General features: G+C 40.4%; 1 protein-coding gene across 1 annotated transcript in view; it reads left to right on the top strand.

Moving 5' to 3' along the window:
- The window catches only part of LOC134216695 (probable G-protein coupled receptor CG31760), a 219415-nt gene that overhangs the window by 156094 nt on the left and 38108 nt on the right, over window positions 1-25213 (top strand). The window contains exons 5-11 of the mRNA XM_062695534.1: window positions 6026-6224; window positions 6285-6449; window positions 6505-7083; window positions 7219-7627; window positions 19612-19820; window positions 23804-24053; window positions 24150-24412. Coding sequence (XP_062551518.1) covers window positions 6026-6224; window positions 6285-6449; window positions 6505-7083; window positions 7219-7627; window positions 19612-19820; window positions 23804-24053; window positions 24150-24412 — 2074 coding nt within the window. The remainder of the gene's footprint in view (window positions 1-6025; window positions 6225-6284; window positions 6450-6504; window positions 7084-7218; window positions 7628-19611; window positions 19821-23803; window positions 24054-24149; window positions 24413-25213) is intronic.

Genomic DNA, 25213 nt, shown 5'->3' on the forward strand with positions numbered 1-25213 from the left:
TTACGGAAAATCTCGCTCTTTTTATTGTTTAACGTAATGGAGATATTAAGTAGGTACTACTGTATTGTGAACCAGTCTAAGGATACATATAGAACACCAGAATCTGAGGATGAAGTGTTTTTCGCGGTTTGAAAATGCGGCTTTTATGTATGAGAGGCAAACTTGAAAAGTTCAAATCAGTTTTAAAGTACATGCACTTGTATAAGATTTTAAGGATAGTTTGTTTAATCAATTTCAATTTGGAATGTTGTTCTATTGAAAACTAGAGGTGTGCAGTGCTCTAGTCCTAATATTCTCGTTAACAGTAATGAATGATGGTTGGAAGAGTTTGGAACGACTATAATTTGCTTTGCTTTATTTGTCTGAAGTCGAAACTGATTAAAAGGCGTGGCTTTGAGAGTCGATGTACCCCATTTCTCGAAGAGTATAAATTTATCTAAAGTGGCTTTAGATCAAGTTTGAGAAATACCTGAATGAAAAACGTCTGCTTCATTTCTTCTCAAAAGCAATGGAGTAGAAAGACATGCACTATACAAAGGACACGGGTATACCTGCTACAAAAGTCAAATAAAGGACGCAGTGGTCCATCCCGAACAAAAAAACACAATGTGAGGCAGTATTTATTACAATAGTTATCTTGCATAGTTAATATATCCCCGAAGGTTTAGAAAAATGTTTGAAGATAACTGCAATAGGTCATTTGGCCGAATATGTCATTTAGCCGAATAGGCCATTTAGCCGAATAGGTAATATGGCCGAATAAACATTTTTTTCAAATCTGTCACTTGACGAATAGGTTATTTAACCGAATAGGTTATTTGACTATTTGGCAGAATATGCAATTTGGCCAAACAGGTCATTTGACGTACCACTTCTCACATCTCAACCATTATTTCTCACTTCCCACTGCGAACAGTGAGAAATGAGAAGTTATGCGAGAGAAAAGAGATGTCTTACTTCTCACTTAGATTTACACACTTTTAACAGAAGAGTGAAGAGTGGGAAGTGAGAATTGATACGTCTCACTTCTCACTTCTTAATCTTCATTTCACACTTCTCACTTCTCACTGTGAAAGTGAGTAGTACAAAGTAAGAAATGAGACGTCTCACTACTCACTTCGCACTACTCACTTTTTACAGTGAGAAGTGAGAAATTAGGCGTCTCACTGTGAAAAGAGCAAAGTGAGTAGTGAGACATCACACTTCCTACTTTGCACTACTTACTTTTCACAGTGAGAAATGAGGAGTGCGAAGTTAGAAATGAGAGGCCTCACACTATCTCCTCATTTCTCTCTTCTCATTTCTCACTCCTAACTATTCCTAGTGGTCCTTTTTGCCAAACGACCAATAAAGCCAAACGGCATCAAAATTACTTTTTCGGCCAAATTACCTATTCGGCCAAACGACATTTTCTGCCAAAATGCACTTCCTGCCAAACGACTTTTTCAGCCAGATAATCTATTCGGAAAAAACAACATTTTCGGCTAAATGGTCCTTTAAATAATTAAAGTCGGCCTAAAGTCGACTAACTGACCATTAAGCCAAATGACATATTCGATCAAATGACATATTCGGCCAAATGCCCCTTTTCGGGTAAACGACTTTCGGCCAAACAACTTTCGGCCTAGTGGCCTTCGGCCAAATAGCATTCGGCCGAGAAGTGGTGGAAGAAAGTGGTTTTCGTACCACGCCCGTGTAAAATCAGAATTTTGAAAGAAAACTCCATTTCACTGCTACTAATGCCAACGTCAGCCACGCGATGATTTGAGACGCCATCCATGCGAATAAATTTTTGCAGCATCTTCCTACAACGAGCGCTTTCCCTGCTACCAACTCCAACTTTCTACCTTCGCCAAGTAGTTATGATTTTCATTTTGAAGAAAAATTTTCAGCTCTACCTTCTCTCGTGTAAAATGGTGAATCTGAGAAGAATCATTTTTCAATCCACAATGCGGTTTTCCAACCAATAATAGCAACCAAACTTTTGTCTGGACCTATCGAAAAAACTGGTACTATTGTCCAACAGTCACTCGATGATTTTTCGCTGAGACGCCACTATCTAAAATACATTTTCAGTACAGCCACTAATGTCTCGGAACCGCAACCGGCGCAATCAACCCTTTCTTCTCATACAATTTTGGACCTCAAACGAACCGATTTTCTTTTCACAATGTGCCACTAACAGCAATCAATCGATGGTCCGAATATTGCGTGGAAATATCTCTTTAGTGCTGCTGCGGTTGGGATTGTATAACATTTCGCCGAAATACATTTTTCGGAATTCATTTTCGCGGAATAACATTTGGCGGTATGTAACTTTTCGCGGTCTGGGAGTCTTCGAAAGGAAAGTGTTGCGTACCATCTATGGTGGGTTGCAGATGGCGGACGGTACGTGGAGGAGGCGAATGAACCACGAGTTGCATCAGCTGTTAGGAGAACCAATCATCGTTCACACCGCGAAAATCGGAAGACTACGGTGGGCCGGGCACGTAGCCAGAATGTCGGACAGTAATCCGGTAAAATGGTTCTCGACAACGATCCGACGGGAACAAGAAGGCGAGGTGCACAGCGGGCAAGGTGGATCGATCAGGTGGAGGACGACTTGCGGACCCTCCGCAGACTGCGTGGTTGGCGAAGTGCAGCCATGAACCGAGCTGAATGGAGAAGTCTTTTATGTGCAGCACAGGCCACTCCGGCCTTAGTCTGATGATAAATAAAATAAACTTTTCGCGGTACGATATTTTGTGGATTTTACCTTGTCGCCGAATTCTTTTCGTCGAAGTTTTAATAACAATAGTGTTCATTCAGCAGTTACTCTTTTTTGGAATTGGTATAATACGAGATTAATACGTCGAAACTTGTATGCTCAAAAACGTCGAAAAAATTTCTAATCGATAACTTAACTAGACCAGACCAGAATTTGAACCCAGCCACCTTCAGCATAGTCTTGCATGGCAGTCACACATTTCCCTGCACGGCTAAGGAAGTCCTCTCGGAATATGTAGGAGTAATGTACAAAATTTCAAATTCCTTTTACAAATCTTTTACTAGGTATATCTGGCAGACCTAACCCATATGTAATAAAGGAATTTTCTTTATACCGAGCAAACGAGTCCATTTCAAGAAGGAATTATTTCTTCACATTGCCTTATACCGACCGGATACGGCCGTTCAAAAAAACTACTACTTTTGTCTTATACCAAGCAAACATGTCCATTTGAAGGGGAAAGGGTAATTTGGCCGAAACCCATTCGGCCGAAAGCCATTTGGCTGAATGCCACTAGGCCGAACAGACCATTGAGTCGAAAACCATCTGGCCGAAAGGGTTGTTTGGCCGAAAGGGTCATTTGGCTGAAAGGGTCATTTGGCCGAAAGGTCATTCGGCCGAAAGGGTTGTTTGACCAAAAGGGTCATTTGGCCGAAAGAGTCGTTTGGCCGAATGGATCATTTGGCCGAAAGGGTCATTTGGCCAAAAGGGTCATAATGCTGAAAGAGTCATTAGGCCGGAAGGGTTATTAGGCCGAGAGGGTCATTTGTCCGAAAGGGTCGTTTGGCGGAAAGGGTAATTTCGCCGAAAGGGTCATTTGGCCGAATAATTCATTTGAAAAGTGAGAAATTAGGAACATTTCATTTTTCTCTTCTCACTGTAAAAAGTGAGAAGCGCGAAATGAGTAGTGAGATGTCTCACTACCCATTTCGCTCTACTCACTTTTCACAGTGAGAAGTGACAAATGGGGAAAGAAAAATGAGACATCTCTCTTCTCATTCCTAATTTCTCACTTTTCAAATAAATTATTCGGCCAAACTACCCTTTCGGCCAAATGACCCTTTCGGCCAAATGACTCTTTCGGCCTAATGACCCTTTCGGCCTAATGACCCTTTCGACCAAATGACCCCCCCCCCCCCTCCTTTTTGCGGTGTTGAACTTAATCTCGAATTAAAAAAACACCTTAATAAAGAAAAAATAATAATAAAGACCCTTTCGGCTAAATGACCTCTTCGGCCAAATGACCCATTCGGCCATATGATTTTCGGCCTAGTGGCATACGGCAAAATGGCTTTCGGCCGGATGGGTTTCGGCTAAATGACCCTTCCCCATTTCAAGAAGACAATATCTCCTCACTTTGCCTTATACCGGCCACTGTGCACTGCTTTAATTGCTTTAAACCACAATCAAAAAGAATTTAAGTCGGAGTACAATAAATATTTTAATGATAATTATTCTAACTTAATTCCGCCAAATGGCATTCCGCGAAATGTGTTTCGGTGGAAAGATGCATTCCGCGAAATATCGTACCGCAAAAAATAAATCCGCGAAATGTTTTCGGCAAAATAGTTTACAATCGCTGTTGGCGATTTATGCAGGGTCTGCTAACACCAGTGTCATCGTTGCGACAGTACTGTGTTCTCCGTGAAATCTTAATTGAACAGAGTAGCCCAGCACGTATGTTTGATGTCTGTGCTTGCGAAGCACATACGAGATTGATTAGTTTACCAATTTTAAACAGTGCCTGGCGAAATTCAATTTTTCTATAGATTAGCGCTTTTAACCCATTGTATTTCCCTTGTCATAAGACGAGTTTATACCATCCCATTGAATTCCACCACTTAACTCGTCTTATGACAAGTGAAGACATTCCACTAAAAAGCTCAAAATAATTTTCTTACCATTGTATTTAATAGTTAAGCAAAACCTTAAAGAGTGCGTCGATTGATACCCAAATCTCCTAAATCGGTTGGAATGAGTTATTTGTTCATACTTCCTGACCACTTTTCGTTACGGTCGCAAATTTAAATCTGCAGTATGTTCCCCCTATGTTCCCAAAGGACGTAATACTACGTCAAAAATGTACGAGGCGGTGACCATAGAGCACCCAGTCGTCCAGCAGCTGTCATCGACCTGCTGCAATATGACGGTGGTAGTCTACATCGACGTTCCCAAACAGAATAACACAGTCGGTCCGCATTCTACGGTCATGGAGTAGCGTGTAGCCAAAACATTCAGTCTACCGAAAGAATGAAGCGTCTTTTTAGTGGAGGCATATGCCACAACGATGTCGATAAGGATTCTCAAACATCAATACCGAGATGTTGCTTACTAGTGTTATAATCAAAGGCCCGAGCAGCACAAGTCAGATCAAATTGGTTGCAGCAACTCGATTGTGACTAAATCTGGTCACATATGGTCACATTTGTGGCTGCAACCTTTGTGGAATATGCGTGCTGCTAGGGGATGTCGATACACCCGTAGACAAAGAAATAGAAGGAGCAGTACATCAACGGTAACAGTCTGGCTAATCGATGGCGAACAACCCTAGCAGCACACATGTTCTACATAAATTACTGCAACTTATATGCGATCAGATTCGGTCACAATCAAGTTGCTGTCACCATTAGTGTCTATCGTGTGCTGCTTGGGAAGGGCGGAGGGGCAACAATTAACCGATATTACTTATCTCCGGAAAAGACGCGCTAATACGAGGCCTGTGGTAAATGTTCAGTTTTAGATAAGTTAAGATACGGGATATGAAGGACGACACACAAAGGTTGATGACCAGAGTTTGCTTACACGTTTGAGAGTTGGTCAGTAACCAATGGTCACACGCAGCTAACCCATACGTTACTGTTGAAGAAGTAAAAAGACAAATCCTGCATGAAATAAATTATACACTTGGTATGTTGATTAGTTGACTTTCAATTTCTGTAAGATTCAAAACAAAAAAAAATAAAACCGATGAAAGGCAGAATTTTGACGAAGAATTTTATGTGTGCCGTTTCTTTTTATTTTTCAGTACTTGTTAAGTTTCATCTATCACAAACTTATACAAGAATTGGTGACTAGGTACAATAATTCACATTCGCTTGCCCTGTCGACATGAGCCATTCACTTCTTCTCCAAAGTATCCAGCCCCTCTGATTTAACCTCCTTCCTCTAATGCAAATTGTTTTGATAATATGTACCATAAAACAACTGTTTTGTAGCCATAACTATTTTTTCACAAATTTACACACACACATTCAACAGGTCTGCTGGATGCGTTGGCGAAAGGGCTGCTCTCCGATCTGCACGTAACAAGTGCACGCATCCTTTCGATAAACATCTCCGACGGTATGATCACCAACTCCGTCTGGTGGAGTAAACCCACATCTGCAATGGGAGCTCCAATTCGGGTGGAAGAAGATGGAATTGCCGTGGGAAGGTCTCCCGATCCTAGCTATCCATGGTATGTAACTCAACCGCCAAGCCAGGGTTTGAATTGTTGTAAATGTTCTTTTTTATAAAGGTTTGCTGACGAATCGTCATCACCGGGGCTGCGATCGCCCAAGTTCGCTCCCTCGCCGCTTAACATATCCTTCAAAGGTTGGTGGACGTACCCGTATTACTCCTGCAACCAAAAACGATGGATTCTATCATACAGTGTTGCCATACCACCGATGGGACGACATGGGTAAGTTACGTAATTTTGTATCTGATAGCATATTAACACCTAGGGTATTCCACAGACTACGAGGGTTCCTTAGCATCGACATCGACATCTCTGACCTGCAAGTCAATCAGTGCAACAATCCGAACAATTTGGAAATCATGAGCTACAATCAACGCTTGAGACAATACTATCCCTTCGTGCGGAATGCCAAGCTCACCGAAGAGGAGCAATACAGCCAGATCGAAGCGTTTCACGGGTCACACAAATGCCACGTTCACAGTATGCGCTGCGTTTACCGGCCAGTCGTAACGAACGTGGCTACGGCAGTCAATTTAAACTACAATCACTATAGCAACACTAGTAGTTATACTAACGGTAATAGCAGTAGCGGTGGATCGGTAATCATCAGCAAAAACATGAGGGTCATCAACGGATGGAAACGCGGTGCATACGAATGCAAATGCCGGGACGGGTTCTATTCCGGTCCACATCCTCAGGGCTTCAACGGTAGTATTATGGAGGTTGCGTATCAGGAGTACCGCGACAACATCAGTAGCTTCTTCATGGACTCGTTCGTGTGTCTGCGATGTTCACCGGGATGTACAACCTGCACCGGTCCGTATCCCTGCTTGGCAAGCTACAACTGGGTGTTTCGGTGAGTTAGTAAGCACTTGTAGCTTACAATGGATTTATAATTGGAATTGAACTTAAAGTTCTCAGTTATCACGCATTGGTAAACTAGAATTTAATTAAAGTTATTTTCGCTTTTCTTCCACCTACAAACCATAAGGACGACCCTCCTTACCTTCTCGGTGATGTGCGCCGGGTTCACCATCGTCCTCACACTGTACATGTATCAGCACCGCAAAATAAAAGTTTTCAAGGTGGCCAGCCCGATCTTTCTCACCATTACCCTGCTGGGTTGTGCCTTCATGTATCTGGAGATGGCCGCCATCTTTCCGATCTTGGACACCTATTCCTGCATAGCCACCAAGTGGACACGTCACATGGGCTTCTGCGTCACCTACACGGCACTGCTGATGAAAACGTGGCGCGTCTCGCTGACCTACCGAGTTAAATCGGCTCACAAGGTTAAGCTCACCGACAAGCAGCTGCTCCAGTGGATGGTTCCCATCCTGTTGGTGATGTTCATCTACCTGGGGACATGGACCCTGTCGGCACCGCCTACCGCAGAGAAGGTAAATACACCTTTAATTGCATGTCTATTCAAAATTTAACCACCCACAAATTGGTTTGCAACTGAGCTGCTATCCTCACTTTTGCCCTCCTGCTGGGATTCTGCTGTCGGGAAATAAGCAGACCAATCGTAGCAGCTTCTATATTGGCTGATGGGCAAAAATGGCCAAAAGATGTTTTGCCAAAATTGATAAAGGAAATTTTGATTTGTGCATGTTTTTGGTAGACAATTTTCATTTGCTTACGGCATGATAGGTGACGAATAATTGCTACGATACTAAATGGAAAGTTCGCAAAGAAGCGCGAGGTCGAAATTAATCTCACAACTCATCTAGTGGCCATGTCATCAACAGTTAATTGACAAGTCAACATACCTTTTCCAAACGTTCTGGGTTGAAAATCCTTTGAACGGCTCGGATAGTGTTATGGGCGACACGTGGAGCCACTATTACCGAGAGTGACAAAAGAAAGCTGATTTATGTTCACATTTTTATGTTGAAAATTGTCATATGTCAAGAATTCATCACTGACATCATGATTCAAATAATACTATAAATAGCAGTTCTAGAGCATATGCCTTGAAAATGTAATAGATATGTAATAGCTATGAATAAATTATTGCAAAGCAACACACACCGACTTTTGGCCACCAAGATCCCAATATTGCCATCATGATCGCACTACTGGTGTCAGCTCATAAATAATTGATGATGGCATTTGATTTGATTGCTTAAAACGAGAATCACGGCCAGTCTCAACAGGTCTATTCAAACTTCCTATCGCCGAGGGTTGTAATACAATTTGTGGGGAATTGAACTGCACAGAGGACAATAAAAGTATCCCCGAGCGACGAGCATTTTACCGTTTTGGGTCACTCGTGTGAACCAACCAGACGCAATACCTTTTGGACTTATCGTTGTGTCGGTGGAGGGGCGCTGGTAGAGTGAGTGACAAAACTTGTCATATGACCATTCCCACAGAGACGAATTATTCAAATCAACATCATTATTCGAGGACCAGCAATTGGAGTGCGGACAGATCGAATGACTTTTTTTTCTGGGGGAGGAATATTAGAAAAAAGCCTATTTGGTAGAAATATGAATTGACTGTTTTTCTAAAGGCGAGACGAGTGGACTTTATGCAGCGTCTGTATGTAGAGGCAATGAATTAATTCGCTTGGAACATTTGGCATGCGACGAGGAACTCAGTGTTATTTTTCGACTTCGATAAATGGATTTTACAAAAAATGGTAATGAATATTTGCACATTGTGTCTCGTATAAATGAGCGGTACTAAAGGGAACTAAGATATGTTTGTAAGGTGTCAGGCCATTTGGCCAAATGCCGTTCAGCCGAACGGGTCGTTTGGGCGAATGCCGTTTGGCTGAATAGTTTTAAAATTTGACCTCAGATTACGAGAAGTGAGAAGTTCTTTCTCCTTTCTTCTATCTTCTTTCTTCTTTCTCCTATCTTCTTCCTTCTTTCTTCTTCCTTCTTTCTTTCTTTCTTCTTACTTCTTTCTTCTTTCTTCTTTTTCTTTATTTTTCTTCCTTCTTCTTCTTTCTTCTTTATTCTTTCTTCTTTCTTCTTTCTTCCTTCTTACTTTCTTCCTCTTTCGTTCTTCTTTCCTTTTATACTTTCTTCTTTCTTCTTTCTTCATTCTTCCTTCTTCATTCTTCTTTTTTTCTTCTTCCTTCTTTCTTCTTCTTTCTTCTTTCTTCTTTCTTCTTTCTTCTTTCTTCTTTCTTCTTTCTTCTTCCTTCTTTCCACTTTCTTCTTTCATCTTTCTTCTTTCTTCATTCTTCATTCTTCTTTCTTCTTTCTTCTTTATTCTTTCTTTTGTACTTCTTTCGTTTTTATTCTTTTTTCTTTACTCTTTTTTCCTTATTCCTTGTTTCTTCTTGCTTCTTTTTTTTCTTTTTTTATTTTGTCACTTTTCACTTCTTGCCTCCCATTCCCATAATAAAACGTATTTCAACTATTCGGCCAAATGGCATTCGGGCAAGGCTATTTTATCATCCCGCGTTATATCATAGATCCATGAGTCGATGTTCTATGACTCGATATCGACTAATGGAAGCAAATTATGCCGTACTGCCATACTTTACGGTCCCTTCAATATCGACTCATGGAGGTTTGACTGTATTCGAGATTTTTAGTTTAAACGATATAATTTAATTTTTATATTCGAGTTATTTACAATCGAATATCATACCAACTAGGGAACACATGAAAATCGAAAATCGACAAAACAAACCGGGGCATGTTGCGATGACACATGTTGGTATTGAAGCATAAATATGGAACATTGCTTACAGAGGTATAACATACTCTGGTATTTGTTACGTTAAGTATGTTGAATCTAAAGTATTTTCCATAATAATTTTCGATGTCTCTTGCTCGGGACCGTTTGATTTCATTCGCCTTTTCAATCGAGTCACGGTACGCCTATAGAACTCTTTCGGCATAAAATAAATTGGTGGAAAGTTCCGATAATTATAAATACACTAAGAAAAAGACATCAATTCAAATAATAACATTAAATGAAAATGTCGATGCCTCCTAAAATTACATCCTACTCTTTCACGTGATGTATTAGTTCCAAATTTTTTGCCAATTTGACCCAAAAAATGCAAAAAAGGGGTTATTTTTGGAACGTGTTTTTTTAGGTAAATTACCTAGAAAAGAACGTATAGCTGCTAGATCAATATATTGTTCAATACAGACAAAAAATATTTCGAAAAAGGAGTAATCATCATAAGTACGAATGTGGCTTTAGAATCAGACGATTATCAGGTATGGTATATATTGAGGTTTACTCTGAACCCCAACGACACAGACCACATTTCTCCAAAAAGTGAAAAAAAACTGGTTGCGTTAGTGAAAACAAGAGCTCGGAATCATTTTTAATATTTTTTGGGGCTAGTCGCTATTAATTTGAAATTGTTCCAATTCTCGTCCGAGTGCAATTATTCCATTTTAAAAATCTATAATGCTTGTTAATTGAGTATAAAAAGCAGATAAAATGGATGGAAAAATTTTAAGTGATAGCCGAAAAACATGTTATGCAAAATACTCGAAACATTGCGAAGGAAAAAAAGGATAGAACATGACAACTATTCGAAACATTCTGGAAAACTCGAAGCAAATAGAAAGTTAGGCTATATGTAACCATAAAACAATAAATTACTTGATAAACATTGGAATTATTCAATAAAAAAATGTATTTATAATTATCGAAACGGCTATAGATCCGAAAATTGTTGGAATTTGAAATTGAAGGTGGAGCATTTTCTTGCTTCAAGGAGACGCTTGGTGTTTTACTCTGGAAGACTTGTGCGGTGGTAGTGTTACAAACTTTTCTCTTTGGTGCGGCAAAGAAGACGCATGGTACGCGTAGTACGTATGGATGGACCGTAGAATTCGCCTATCCGTAGAATCCAATCTCGGCGGAGCGATGAAGGGAGCCAGCAAGGAGAACAGAGGAGCGGTTGCATTCTGAAGCGCAGAAATCAAACTCAATTCGAGTGCCTGCTCTGCAACTTTTTCTTTTTTTATCTTTTATTGAGAGGGAAAAGCCGGTACCGACTCTGCGACGAAACTCCGATAAAGACTAGAGATCACACTGAAAGTCATTTTAGCCAGCGGTGGCGGCAGGAATCGGTGAGGCAATTTTTTTTATTAAGTTCGTTTTCCAAAGATTTGTTTCCGGAGTTTTTCGGAATATTTGTAAAACATTAACTGGAGAATGCTTTGAATTTCATCGGAAAAATCAAATAAACTTTACGCAACTCTTAACTCCGATATGTGATACTTTTGACGCATTTCATAAACCGCAGTTTCACCGTTGCAGTGCTTGAATTGACGATGAGCTTATTTACATCGTGTGATTGTACGACAATTCCCCGAATAACAATTCCCCGAATGCAATTTCCCTGAATAACAATTCCCCGAATGTAACAACACAAGCAACACCTCTTGTTTCTCAGTGAGTAACAACAACTGTGGTGTGACTTACTAAAGGTCTGACTTATGCACAACGCGTCGTATTTGGAACTCCTTTGTGACACAAAAAGCGCAAGGGGTGGAGCCTATTTGCAACATCTTGCGGCTACAATGAAAATAAAAACACAAAAACCAACCGGGAATCGAACCATGGACCTTGAGATTTGCAACCTTCTACTATAACCATCACACCATCAATTCCATTTAGAGATTCTGCTACAAGTGAACTACATAAACAACAAAGTCATTTGTAACTTTATTGTACCTTATACGGAACATGCGGGGGCTGTCAAAAATAAAATACTGCTCAGCAGAGCTCAAAGTATTTGCAACATATCAGAAACATTGTCGTAACAGCAATGAACCGAAGTGTTATTAGTTCTGCAACTTATCTGTTTTGTTTCTGATATGAAACACATCGAATTTTAAACCACCCAAGAAGTCAGATTGGTAGAATATTGCGACCCCACTTAAACGGAAATGAAACATTATGTTTTTCTGAAACTGGGAAGTGGCTTCAATGTGACTCGATGAATTGCCAGTGTCTTCAATGCAATTTCTTAGGAACAAACACCTATTTGAAAGATGTTACGCGTGCTGCTTGGGAATTCCCCGAATGTAACAATTCCCCGAATGTAACATTTCCCCGAATGTAACAATTCCCCGAATGCATCTCCCTTCTTTTTTTAGTGCGGCACAAGGCGATGGGTATTAAGTCATGCGAGCAAAGGCCTATGATTGCCGATCCGGAGCTTGGGAGTTCGATTCTCGGTGCAGCCTAAGATGCTTCAGGGAGGGAAGCATTTTCGGCGCCTTGTGCACAGTGTAACTATTGTACTTGCTACACAAGATATTCATGCAACTGGCGGGTACCGGAAAGCTTTCGATAACTGTGGCAATTATAATAGAACACTAAGTTGAAAAACCGCCCATGTTCCAGATAGAATGTAAAGCCATTGAAGATGAAGACAATGCGCTGAAAGAAGGCAATGCTTTCTTCAAATAAACGCATTTGATCTGTATAAGACGAAGTGAGGAGATAATGCTTTCTTTAAATTAATAAGTTTGCTCGGTATGATGAACGCATCTGCCCGGTTTAAAGCCAAGGGAATGTCTTCTTAAAATGTACGCGTCTGTCCGGTATAAGACGACGGTAGGAGATAATTCCTTCTTTAGATGATAGCATCGCCCGGTATTAGGGGAAAGAAAGTGATAATGTCTTCCTCAAATGAACACATTTGCCCGGTATAAGGCAAAGAAGATAGACAGCCCCTTCTTTAAATAAACTCGTTTTTCTGGAATAAAGTGAAAGAATGAAGCAACGCCTTCTTTAACTGATCGCGTCTGTCCAGTGTAATGAGAATGGAGGAGATAATGCCTTCTTCAAATTAGGGCCTTTGGAGACAGAAGTTCTGTCAGCAATAAAGCAAAAAATGGGGGGATAATTCATTTACTAAGCAAGTAGCATGTTTGCCAGGTATAATAAATGATTGATATGAAGCAATTATATGTTTCAAAACTGCTGTTACATTACACCACACTTATCTGAGAAAATGCCAATTCATTTAATATAACATTCCAAAAAACGGCATTCTTCCTAAGATCATTCTGAAAAAGGTAGAATCCATCGAAAATCACACTGCGAAAGTTACAGACCGCCTAATGCTATATTGAGAAAATGAATTCGGGAAAACGTTTTTCGGTTAAATATAATACGTTCAATACATATTGCGTAATAAGGGATTTTTTTTTCCTCATGCTGGCCAAATTCGTCTGCATTAAAATAAGAGATCAGATTAGTTCTTATTCTCATTCTCAATTCATTTCTCAATTCATTTGCATCTCGAGACGAGCCAGACTCGGGCTGAAAGTTTCGGTAATAAAGAATAATAAAAAAATCGTTGCATTAGTTCGAGCTAACGCCTATTTTTGAAGGACCACATCTACCATTTGCTTACTTTGTAAAAATGCCTTCTTTTAAAGAATGCATCACATCCCTCATTATCATATTCAGGGCAGATACATGTTATTAAAGAACGAATAATAACATTCAATATCTGGTGAAACATCCACTGAAGAAGGGACACATTTACCATTGCACTATTCCGAGCAGATGCATGCTTTTTAAAGAAGGAATCACATTCACCATAGCCTCTTTCCGGGCAAACGCATTATTTTTGTTTACAAGGATTTACATCCACCATTGCCTCCTTAGAAAGCACTGTACTCTGATATCTTTATAATTCAACAACACATCTTGGAGGATCAAGAACTACAAATACTACCAAAGGCTATTCAGCTGATAATCTCACTCTTGAATGTATCTTTGAACGTTGCTTTTTTCGGACGCAAGAGGACGTGTTTACAAGAGGTACTATGTTTTCGGGGAATTGTTCCATTCGGGGAAATGTTACCTTCGGGGAATTGTTACATTCGGGGAAATTGCATTCTGGGAAATTAAAATTACATTCGGGGAATTGGTTTTCGGGGAATTGTCGTACAATCACATCGTGTCCTTTGGGCAGGTTCACGGGAAACTTGAAGTCGAACGAAACCTGCTGTGGACTTCATCTGTACGTCCAAAAAAAGGAAAGTTTTTACATCCTGCTAGCCTTCTCGATTTTCAACTACACTCCAGCGGGCAGCTCTCGGTTTTTCTTGAGGATAGTGAGCTCATTTCTGTAGGATTCTGCTTGGATCTGCATGAAAATAGTGGACTCAGCTTTGAAAAATTCGTCCCGGTTTAGCCACGCCGTTATTTCTGATGCTTGCTTCGCAATTGTACAGCGGAGGTTGCTGATGAATCGGTGATCCCGTTGGCCACCGCACGAACGGGACATTCCCATTTTTAGAATCTTCCAAACTGCACCAGTTGATCTCCGACGACGCCTTGAAGTAGATGAAGCGGGCGAAGCTCTTCTTCTGACTCAGGTATTTTCAGTGATTACTTGGGCCACTTTTCGGAATTTTTGTACAGCAACTCTAAAGTCAGGAACCACCGACTGTCGGATGTGATATTTGCTCCCTGGCCCCATTTGGTGGCCTCGTCGGCAACGTTTGAACGGGATGGAACCCAACGCCACTCATCAACCTGTGTTAGCTCATTGATTTCCGTCAGCCTGAAGGCAACGAATTGTCGATACTTGCGAGGATCCGATCGCAACCAAGAAAGGAACATTCAAGAATCACCCCAAAACACTTTGCGATTGATTAGAAGCGTTTGGTTCTTCACTACGGATTTCGACAGTTCAGCTCCAAGAACGGCTGCTGATAATTTTAGCCTCGGAATGGACAGGAACCTTGAAGGTGCTAGGTTCCTTCGTTTTCGCCGACACCAGAGAAAAAACAAATTTTCGTTTCTTCCACGATTCTAAAATACGCTACCGATGCGAAGGCTCTTCAGAAGCGTCGACGGAAATATGCAACTCTCCTGAACGGTAATCAGTAGAATAGCCCGGAAAGTTACATCGTGGAACGTCAATGTGTTTTATTTGCTTCATCAGCTTGATCCACCGTATCTACTGTTCATGGTAGTGATGTTAATTTTAAAATTAAAAAATCACATAAATGAAGAATCAAAAAAAAGTATCAACTGTTCGACAAGTTAGTCTGGAATATGCACATTCCAGCCAATTCCCGAATGCCAGATGTGCTGCACGAGTACTTTTCTATGAACAACAAAAACGGCAAACGCCTTGGAAGATGCACACATCTTGGTCTGGCCTCCATGTCAAACCAAGAACACGTTGATCGGCAGCCAACCTGTCGATTAACTTTTTCTTCGGAGATTCTGTTTGTTGCTCCCCGATTCGTGTTAGGACTTCGAACAAATTGGACAGTCAGTTCTAGTGGTTGACCCCGACTTGGAGTGTATCATCTTGCCCAGCACAGCAATGACTTCTACTGTTTGTACGCTGCATAAGAAATCATCCAAGTAGTGATGCTTTTTGATTGCTTCCACCGTTCGTGGAAACGGAGAACTAATCAGCGTTCCGATTATTAATAAACTGAGCTGCAGAAGGGGAGCATGTGGAGCCAAAGGTAGCAACGTTCATCACGAACACGTCGAACGGTTGAGATGGATTGTCGCGCCATAGAAACAATTGAGTGGAACGGTCTTCTGATCGAATAAAAATCTGATGGATCATTTCACAGATATCGGCGCTGATCGAAACCTCAAATTGACGAAATAATCTTAAGACGACAGAAAGAGATGCGAGAAGATCCGGACCAGCAAGAAGAGCAGAGTTGGGCGATTGGCCTTGGACCATAGCCGCTGCACCACACCTTGTTTGGCTTTCTTGGGTTCGTTACGACGTTCAATGGCAGGAACCAAGTCCGTTGGGATCGAAACTGGCCAGCTCCTCTGAATTTGCCTTATGTTTGGGAAATTAACACAGTCATCAGGGTTCGCAGAAATCGCTCTCAATAGATAACGAACAACGAAAAAAGAGAGGCAAAAACTGTTCCGAATCATAACAAGCCAAGATAACAAATTTATCAAACTTGTATACAAGTGCGAAAAAAAACAGAATCGGATTGGCAGCCCCACAGAAAAATAGTGATTCTCGCTTTGTTTTCGCTCATTTCGTGTTGGTTACTGCACAGCTGTGTAAAACAAGTTGGAATGCGTCATCAGAGCCAGTGCTCCCCGTGTTTGGAGCTTTCTAAAAGAAATTTATCATGGGGTGTAGCCTTCCGAATCAGTTCTCTATCATGACAGCTTGCGAAAAAAGTCTCTCGTGGTATGCTACATATCGTACATGTAAACAGAGATGATAAGTGAGGGACTTGTTCATTCTCTTTAGGATTCAATCCCTGACAGTCATATTTCCACAGCAAGCCTGTTTGAAACCTTCCGGCTTCCAAAATTCGCTTGGCTCGTTTGTCATCCTCACTTTCAATAGCAGAGGCTGCAGCACCCATACTTTCCAACGAGAAAAACTCCTTTCCTAGTTCATGCAACTCTTGATCGGTTGAACGTGCAAAAATATGAAACAGCTGATGTGTCGACGGTACGTTTGCAGCAGACGTTGTTCCGCACACCGCCCATCCTAGTCTGGTTTTAGCAGCAATTGGGTTTCCCTTGGCTATTTCCCTGCTTTTTCATGTCGCCATGACGAACGAATTCTCCAAACCAACTAGAATTATGGGAACAGCGTTAGCGTAGCTACGGATTTGAAGACTTTGAAGGTACGGGAACTGTTTTCTTAAGTTCGCTGAAATTCAGTGATTGAACTGGAAGGTTCAATTTTTTGACGGCGTATACTTCTTTCTATACGAGCCGCGGAGAATTTGGTTCTTTAGAAATCTGTAACCGAACAAAGCGGGTGTACGTCACCGGTCACTCCAAGTTCCTCAGCAATCTTCGATTCCAACAGCGTCCTAAAGAAGACGTCATCAAGAAATGCAAACGTTCGAATTGTTTTGCCTTTTCTATGTAACGATACCGGCACAATGCGGAATAAAACCGCCAGCTTGAGCTGACAATAAACTGTGGCTGTGCTCGTAGTTTACATAGGATCGATCGGTTTAGCTGACTGTGGATTCCCAGATTGAAGAAGTTTATGATGACGTTATTTGCATCCTTTTGTCCGCAATTGTTCGCTTTACATGGGAACTACCTGTGGGAACCTAGGCAACGACGAAACAAATATTTCTTCTGAACAAGTTTTCAACTATCACCAAGACTCAGCTTGTGAAAGATATGACAATCCTTGATCTTGTGGCCCATTTCATGGCATGCGACACACGGCTTCTGTTGCCTCGCCTGACGGGCCACTATATGTCGTGGGCACAGTGTACACACTTTCCTCCTCTGCAGCGTGTGCGTTTACGTCCATCTTCCCCTTTGTCTTCTGTTTCGCCTGCTTGCTTTGATGTTCTTCTACCTCATTCAAAAAAGTCACATCACTTGCGGATGTCACGATCTATTCTTTATAAGACCCGAATGTGGTCACGTCGAAGATGAGGTGCTGGCGCTTGAAAAGTGACCAGTTAAGCTTCAGTGTAGCTGGAAGCTTGCTTACCATTTTCTGAAGAAGTAAGGGATTAAAGATCTTGAAGCAGCTCTGATCGGCGGAAATGGTTCAAGCAGGTTCTTCATATTGGATTGAGGAGCAATCGTCGGAATGAATTTGGAGCACGTTTGACTTGCCGAACTGGTAACCTTGTCGTTACCAAGCTGACCGAGAACTCGTAAGTCGCATTGCGCGCTGGCATGGGAACATTCGTCGAAATCTTGGCACTTTCGATGACTCCACCAACCGTTGATGGTACTGAGTGCAGAGGATCCCTAATTCCGCTCGGTGGTCGCTTCATTTCCTCAATTTGACGGGTTGTCGTCGCTGCCAACTGCTCCGGCAGACTGTCACATTGCATTTGAAGATCACGTAACTGCTTCATCACTTCATCTTAAACGGGCGATAGCTGCTGCAGTAGGCAAACTCGCAAAATGGATAGCATTGTCTCCCGGGTGTACTTGGCTATGTTATGGTTAGGTTTACTTGCTTGCTGGGAATACGCTTCACCTGCCAATTGCAGCTCCGTCGGTGCCCAGAAGACTGGAATATTTCCAGAGCGTGGCATCTCGTTAGATTTCACGGTTAGAAATCTAAAAAGTTTGTTATTTTCACCTACATTTCTAGTCCAATTTTTAGTGTGTTTAGTGTATACCGATCACTGCTTGCCAATCAATTTTGATAAATACACCAACGCACAATATATTTTCACTTCTCCTTCTACTTCTCATTTGTCCCAATACGATACCGTTTTACAAACGAAGTAACCAGAAAACGACCGTCCCCTTGCAGCAAAATAAGAACCCCTCTAATGGAACCGAGCCACCCCGGACAAAAGGAAAAACAATAAAAATTATTTGTAATAATTCGTAATAAGATTTCCCGTGGCGAAACGTATGAGTGTTGAGTATGCACCGCAATGTTATCCATTTTGGAAACACATCTTAATTAACTCACAGACGGGAGTGTGCTATCAAAAGTATCCGCAGATATACAATCTCCGGTTGGGCGAAAACTTAGTTAAGTAATGTTTTAGGGGTAATCGGCTTAAATTTGTCGTTTGAGCACCACTACAGTCGATGGGGAATCTTGTCCCATTGTTTCCTATTGAAAATTAGATAGATCGGACTGATCCCATATTTAATGCCAAAATACGATTTCCATTAAAAAAAAACACTCTAAAAAAATATCCTAGGTTTTTTTTAGCTTATCTAATGCACCCACACCATTTGTTGGATCAATTGGGATTTTTGCAGTATTGTGGACTCATCATTATTTTTTAATTATATTCTAACTGAGGTGTCAACTGTCGCTACTGCAAGTCAGTCTCATATGTATATGGCATCCATGTACAGATGGGACTGATTTACAGTTAGTGGCAGTTGAAATGTCGATAAATACTTCAACTATATATTTTAAATGATTTGATGGTGTCATTAATAGAAGCATATTACCCTTACTTCCCCAATAACCAAGCACAATTGCGTTGGCAAAGCATCATTTACATTTTAACTAATTACGCTCGAAACTAAAGTACTCGACTATGTCTGATTTGAACCAACCCACTTTTCGGTAGGGTGAAATTTATCACAGAATAACTTGTGTTTGAAAATGTTGTACACAGATTTCTGTTTTTCCACAATTTTTGATCGTGTAGCTTTTCAGTTCAAAATTACAAAATTACTGAAAAAAATGTAAATCGTATAAAAACAGAATCATGTGTATTTGAATAGAACGTCCACGAAATATGCTACGTTTTCAAGGGTGGAGTGATGAAATTCGAATTATGGATACGTTTAAGATCACAAAATCATAAAAAGTGTATTTTTTTAGATAGATTTTGGGAAAGATGTTTTGATTATTAGAAGTCATATTATATACCTTCCACAATTTTCAATTTCCCTACAACCGTAAACTAACCCCATGATGCATTACGATTTTGCTTCTCCCATCCACCCGCAGATAGTCGACCAGAATGGACTCATCTTCAAGCAGTGCTCCTACAACTGGTGGGACCACAGCCTGGCCATCGGCGAGGTGCTGTTCCTGGCGTGGGGCATTCGAGTATGCTACAACGTTCGGAATGCCGAGTCACTTTACAACGAGGCCCGGCTCATCTCGTATGCCATCTACAACATCGCCCTCGTCAACACCACCATGGTGGCGTTCCAGTGAGTATTCAGTCAAGGGGTAGAGTTTAGATTTTAATTGGTTCACTGCGGCCGAACAACCAACCAACTGCGACCAATTGCCAACATTCTATGTTGCCATTATTAAAGCCTTTCCACGTTAAATTTCGGACACTGAGAAAATGTCCAACTGATTTGTAGCCATTCCATCTCTTTGGACAAGAAGGAAAACCCGCTGAAAGAATAACATAAAGGGGAGAGATTCAACTGTCGTGTAAATTGATCTCCTCAGTGGTTTGTGGAAATTTAAAAAAATCACATGGGATGATGGGTGTCCGAAATTAACGTGGACAGGCTTTAATTAAGTTATTAATAAAAACAAGTTTTTTTTTTTCAACAGATCGAAGCATAGTTTTCTCGTAACATCCTATAACTACATCCCTGTTATTGCGTTTTCAACTATGCATTTGATGAAGTGTTCTTCTAGAACGATTAGGCATTTATGCATTCGCACCATTTTTGGTATGCAGACATGGGGGAATGTTAGTGGTTAGTGCAAATCCAGAGAGGGTCGAATGATATTCCTGGCAGGGTTTCATTCCAGACACAGGCTTAAAAACCAAAGCTAACATTTTCTTTTTTTTTTGCAAAAACTCCTCCGTAGTAGTGGGTGCTCACTCGAAAATTTACAATGCAGCTAGTTGAAATTGAGCTTTATTATACAATTCCTGAAAATCTGACGAAGCTACGTAAACACAATTTAGTTTTTTGTATCAACGAACAGGTTTTTGGCAAATAAGTTGGTAGAGCTGTATAAGTTATGAAAAGCAAGGTCAAATGGCTCTAGATATAATATCGGAGAAGCTGTACATAAATTGAGACTTATTTCGCCCGAGTGAATGATGATGATGAATGATGATCATTCATCTGAAAACCATTTGGCGAATGCCATGTGACCGAATAATACGATTGGCCAGAAGTCATCTAAGTGAATTTTTGCCAAATTACGGCTATTAGACCGAAAATACCGTTAGGCCGAAATGTAGTTTGGCTGTAATGGTCGTTTGAAGGAAAAGGCCATTTGGCGAAAATTTCATACAGGCGAACTGGTCATTGAGAATGGCGTTTGCTGCACGATTGTATTGCTAAAAATGTCGTTGGGCCACAATAGCCACAACAATAGCGAATTTGAAAAGTGTAAGGTGATTATTAATAATTGAGAAGTGACAAGAATGTAAGGAAATGTGAGCAATAAGTGCGAAGTGAGAAGTAACTAACAACTCTTAAGTAATCTGCGAGACGTCAGATGTCTCTTATCACTTTTTCTCGCTTCTAACTTCTCTCTAACTGTTAGAAGTGAGAAGTCTCATTTTTCTCTTCTTATTTCGCTTTTCTCACTTTTCACAGTAAGTAATGAGTATGTGAGAAATAAGCAGCGAGACGTGAGAGATGAGATGTGATTGCCTTAATTCTTACTCCTTCCTGCTCACTATTCGACAGCGATTTTGACCTGCCTTTATGTTGTTCTATGTTTAAAAACTATTCCGACGATCGGTGGCATTTTTTAGAAATTTCATACGATTTGACGCTCCTTAGAGACCATCCATAAATTACATAACGCTGAAAGGAAAAGGGGGGAGGGGTGCTGAAGGGTGACGATCCATTCCAAAAATTAAGATTCATACCGGAAATGTGACATAGGAGGGTGTGTCAAATTAGCTATATTTTGCTTTTCGTAATTGATGGATCTTCTTATAAGGAAAGTGATGGCTTTAACAGGTACTATTGTTTTCATGTTTTTTTCAGATTAAATATTCTTTGGACCAAGTTTGAGTATAAAAGGGCTAGAAAAACCCTCCTGACAGTAATAGGTCAAATCTATGAGATCAATTCATACTAGAGCATTTTTGAAAGTGTGATAAAGTGATCCGATAAAGAGGAATAAAATGTTTACCGTCAATTGGAAAGCTTCTTAAAAATAAAATCTCATAGAAATTCAGATCTACAGTGAACTTTCCTTTACTCGATACTGAAGGGACCATCGAATTAGGGAGTTCTCGAGATGGGGAACACATTTATATTTGGCCGAATGCAAATTAGCCGAACAGTTTAAATGTGTTTCCTTATTAAATGAAGTGAGAAGTGACATGTTCGAAGTGAATAGTGAACAGCGAGAACTGGGAAGTGAGGAATGAGATGTTTGAAATGAGTACAGAATAGTGAGAAGTGACTACTGAGAAACGCAAGTGAGTTTTGAGTAGTGAGATGTGTGCAGTAACAAGTGAGAAATGAGAAGTGATAAGGAAGTGGTGAAAAGTGAGATGTGACTTCGCAACTAAGTGAGAAGAAAGGTGTAAGTAGAAGGAAAAAAGAAGCAAGGGATAAGAAGAATATAGGATAATTATGAAGTGAGAAGCGAGATGTTGAGTAGTCAGCAGTGAATGGAGAGATATAAGACAGAAGGAGGAGGAAGGCAGAAGAAAAAGAAGGGAAGAGAAAAAATCTCATTTCTCGCTTCTCACTTTTTACTACTCTCTTCTCGCAACTTACATCTCACTTCTTATTTCTCACTTTTCACTTCTCACTACTTACTTCTTACTTCTTTCTTTGCACATCTCGCTTCTCATCATCCGTTTCCCACTACTCACTTCTCACTTCACACTTCTCACTACTGACTATTTATTTGTCACCTTGTTACGGTTTATTTTATCTTACCTGTAAGTGACAAATGTTTGAATGGAATTATTTCCCAGACACAAACCTTATATTGCTGGTGCAAAACATGGCACAAAATTATTATTTTAAAATTAAATTATATTTTTATTGTAATAACCTCTCAATTCGCACATATCACATTTTTCACTTCTCACTTCTCAATTATTACTTCTTATATCTCCCTTCTGACTTCTCATGTCTCACTTATCACTTTTCACCTCTTATTTTTCCTTCTTACTTTCCACTTCTCACTACTCGATTTGAACTTCGAACTTGTCACTTGTTACCTCTCAATTCTCACTTCCCACTACTCATCTTTGTTTTTAAATCTTCATTTCTCACTTTTCACTTCTCACTTCGTCAAAAAAGGTGACTCCTCACTTCGAATTTCATATCACTTTTAACTGTTGACTTCTCACTATTCATTTCTCACTTCTAACTTCGCACATCTCACTACTCACTTCACACATCTCACTTCTTACTTCGCACTTGTCACTTCTCACTTCTCATTTTTCACTTTTCACTTCTCACTTATAACTTCTTAAACCTCACTTCTGACTTTTCATTTCACACTTATTACATTGCACTTCTAACTTCTAACTTTTCACTTCGCACTTCTCACTATTCACTTCACACTTCGAATTTCTCACTTCTCACTTTTCATTACTCACTTCCAACTATTCATTTCTCACTTCTTACTCCGCATTACTCATATCTCACTTTCTTCTTCTTCTTTCTCTTCTTACTTGGAATTTCTTACATCTTACTCCTAACTTTTCACTTTTATTTCCTCACTTCGCATTTGTCACTCCTCGCTTATCACTTTTCACTTATAACTTCTAACTATATCGTGCATACAAACACTGTGCATACATTATACTGTTTCTGACAACATGCATTGGAAAATTACTTCGACTTAGAAAATATCGAGTAAGGGAGATATCAACTTACGGAGGGAGTGCGATATACTAGACTTTGAATTTCACCGAGTAAGGGAAAATATCGAGTTACAGAACATCGAGTTAGGGAGAGTTCACTGTATTACACTGCTATGGAATTTATAACGCAATAAATGTGCTACTTGGCACCATATTGAATTTCATATAACATTCCGCCCAATATGTTTGTTGTCCAAACAAAAACTAGAAACTAATCATAGCTATCCCTTCTGAGCACAAACAAAAGTCACAAAAGTTGAAATGTATCACACCAGCTCAATAGCAGCCATTTCCCCCCACACGAACTGTAACACAACGCAACAGCACAGTGAACTAATAACCGTTAATCTCCTCTTTATCCCTCGCCGACAGTTTATTCTTCTTCCCACAAGCCGGACCCGACATCAAATATCTGCTGGGCTTCATCCGGACACAGCTGAGCACATCCGTAACGATAGCGCTCGTGTTCGGACCGAAAATTTTGCGAATATTGCGTGGTCAGGGCGATCAGTGGGACCAACGAGCCCGGAAACGAGGCATAACCGCATCGTTCTCTCTCAATGGCATCGGTTTGGTTCCGGAGGAAACCGCAGACCTCTACCAGGAAAATGAAGAACTGAAGGTAAACCATCAACCCATAGATAAGCCACTTTCGGGAAACTTGAGCTTTCCCACAACATTTCACTTTTTTTCCTGTTCTGTTTTGTTTTCTCCCAAGGAAGAAATTCAGAAACTCGCTGCTCAAATTGAATTTATGAGGATTGTTCACATGGAGATGAACAATCGACACCTGAAACCGAAACCGGGGAGTTATTTTACACTGAAAAGTCCTCTCGGCAAGAGTATCGGCGGTAGCGGACTGCACTCGTCCCACAGGTACAGACATACGAAGGAGGACTCACTCAAGGAAACCAGTGGTATCACCGAGGACGGTCACAGTGGCTCCAATAGCTGCTACTCCGGGACGGCTAACTCTGTTGGGTGAGTTGAATGAATATATGTTTAGAGAAAACAGGATAACAAATTGATGATTCGTTACAATTCTGTATGCAAACAAACATATGCAACATTTCAGTATGCCATACTTTCGGTTGATTCGCATATCCTATTTTATGGTGCTTTAATTTTGAAGCAAAATTTATTTTCATAATGACGTTATAAAACCATCTCAGCAACTCACGTCAAATTGTTATTGATTTTATAAACAGAAATATGGTGGCTTAGCTTAGCTTGCTTGGTTGTACACTTCGAAGTTGCTAGTCGTGTTTGGCCGAGAAACAATAAATATGCCCAGCTTATCAATTGAATAGCTTTCTTGTGATTAGAAAACCTCATTGTACGTGCATTGTAGTATACGGCCACAGTCGATATAGGATTTTAGGAGGGGAAAATTAGTTGGGCCCTCATCGTTATAAGAGACCGAGGAATCCTCTGTATCTCCATAAGTTTCACGGGAAAGGGATAGCTGGTTAGAGAAGGTAATCTATAGGAATTAGTGTAGAATCGCAGTGAAGAATCGAATATTTCGATGATCGCGCGATCGTTCCGCGTCCTAAAGAAAACACCATTAAACACGCACTCCTATGAAGAGAACTATGGTTGTGACAAAAAATCGTTCGAACGTAAATACATTTTTTTTAAATACAAATAACCATTGCATCATTGCATTATGATGGATCGACTGTTTCATAGATATTTGGAGCATTTCTTGGCTTGCAGATCCTAGAACTCAAGTGATATGCCAATGGAAAGTCAATTGAAATACAAGAAAAATAATTAGTA

The sequence above is a fragment of the Armigeres subalbatus genome, chromosome 2, assembly GCF_024139115.2.
Source record: "Armigeres subalbatus isolate Guangzhou_Male chromosome 2, GZ_Asu_2, whole genome shotgun sequence".
Taxonomy (NCBI): Eukaryota; Metazoa; Arthropoda; class Insecta; order Diptera; family Culicidae; genus Armigeres; species Armigeres subalbatus.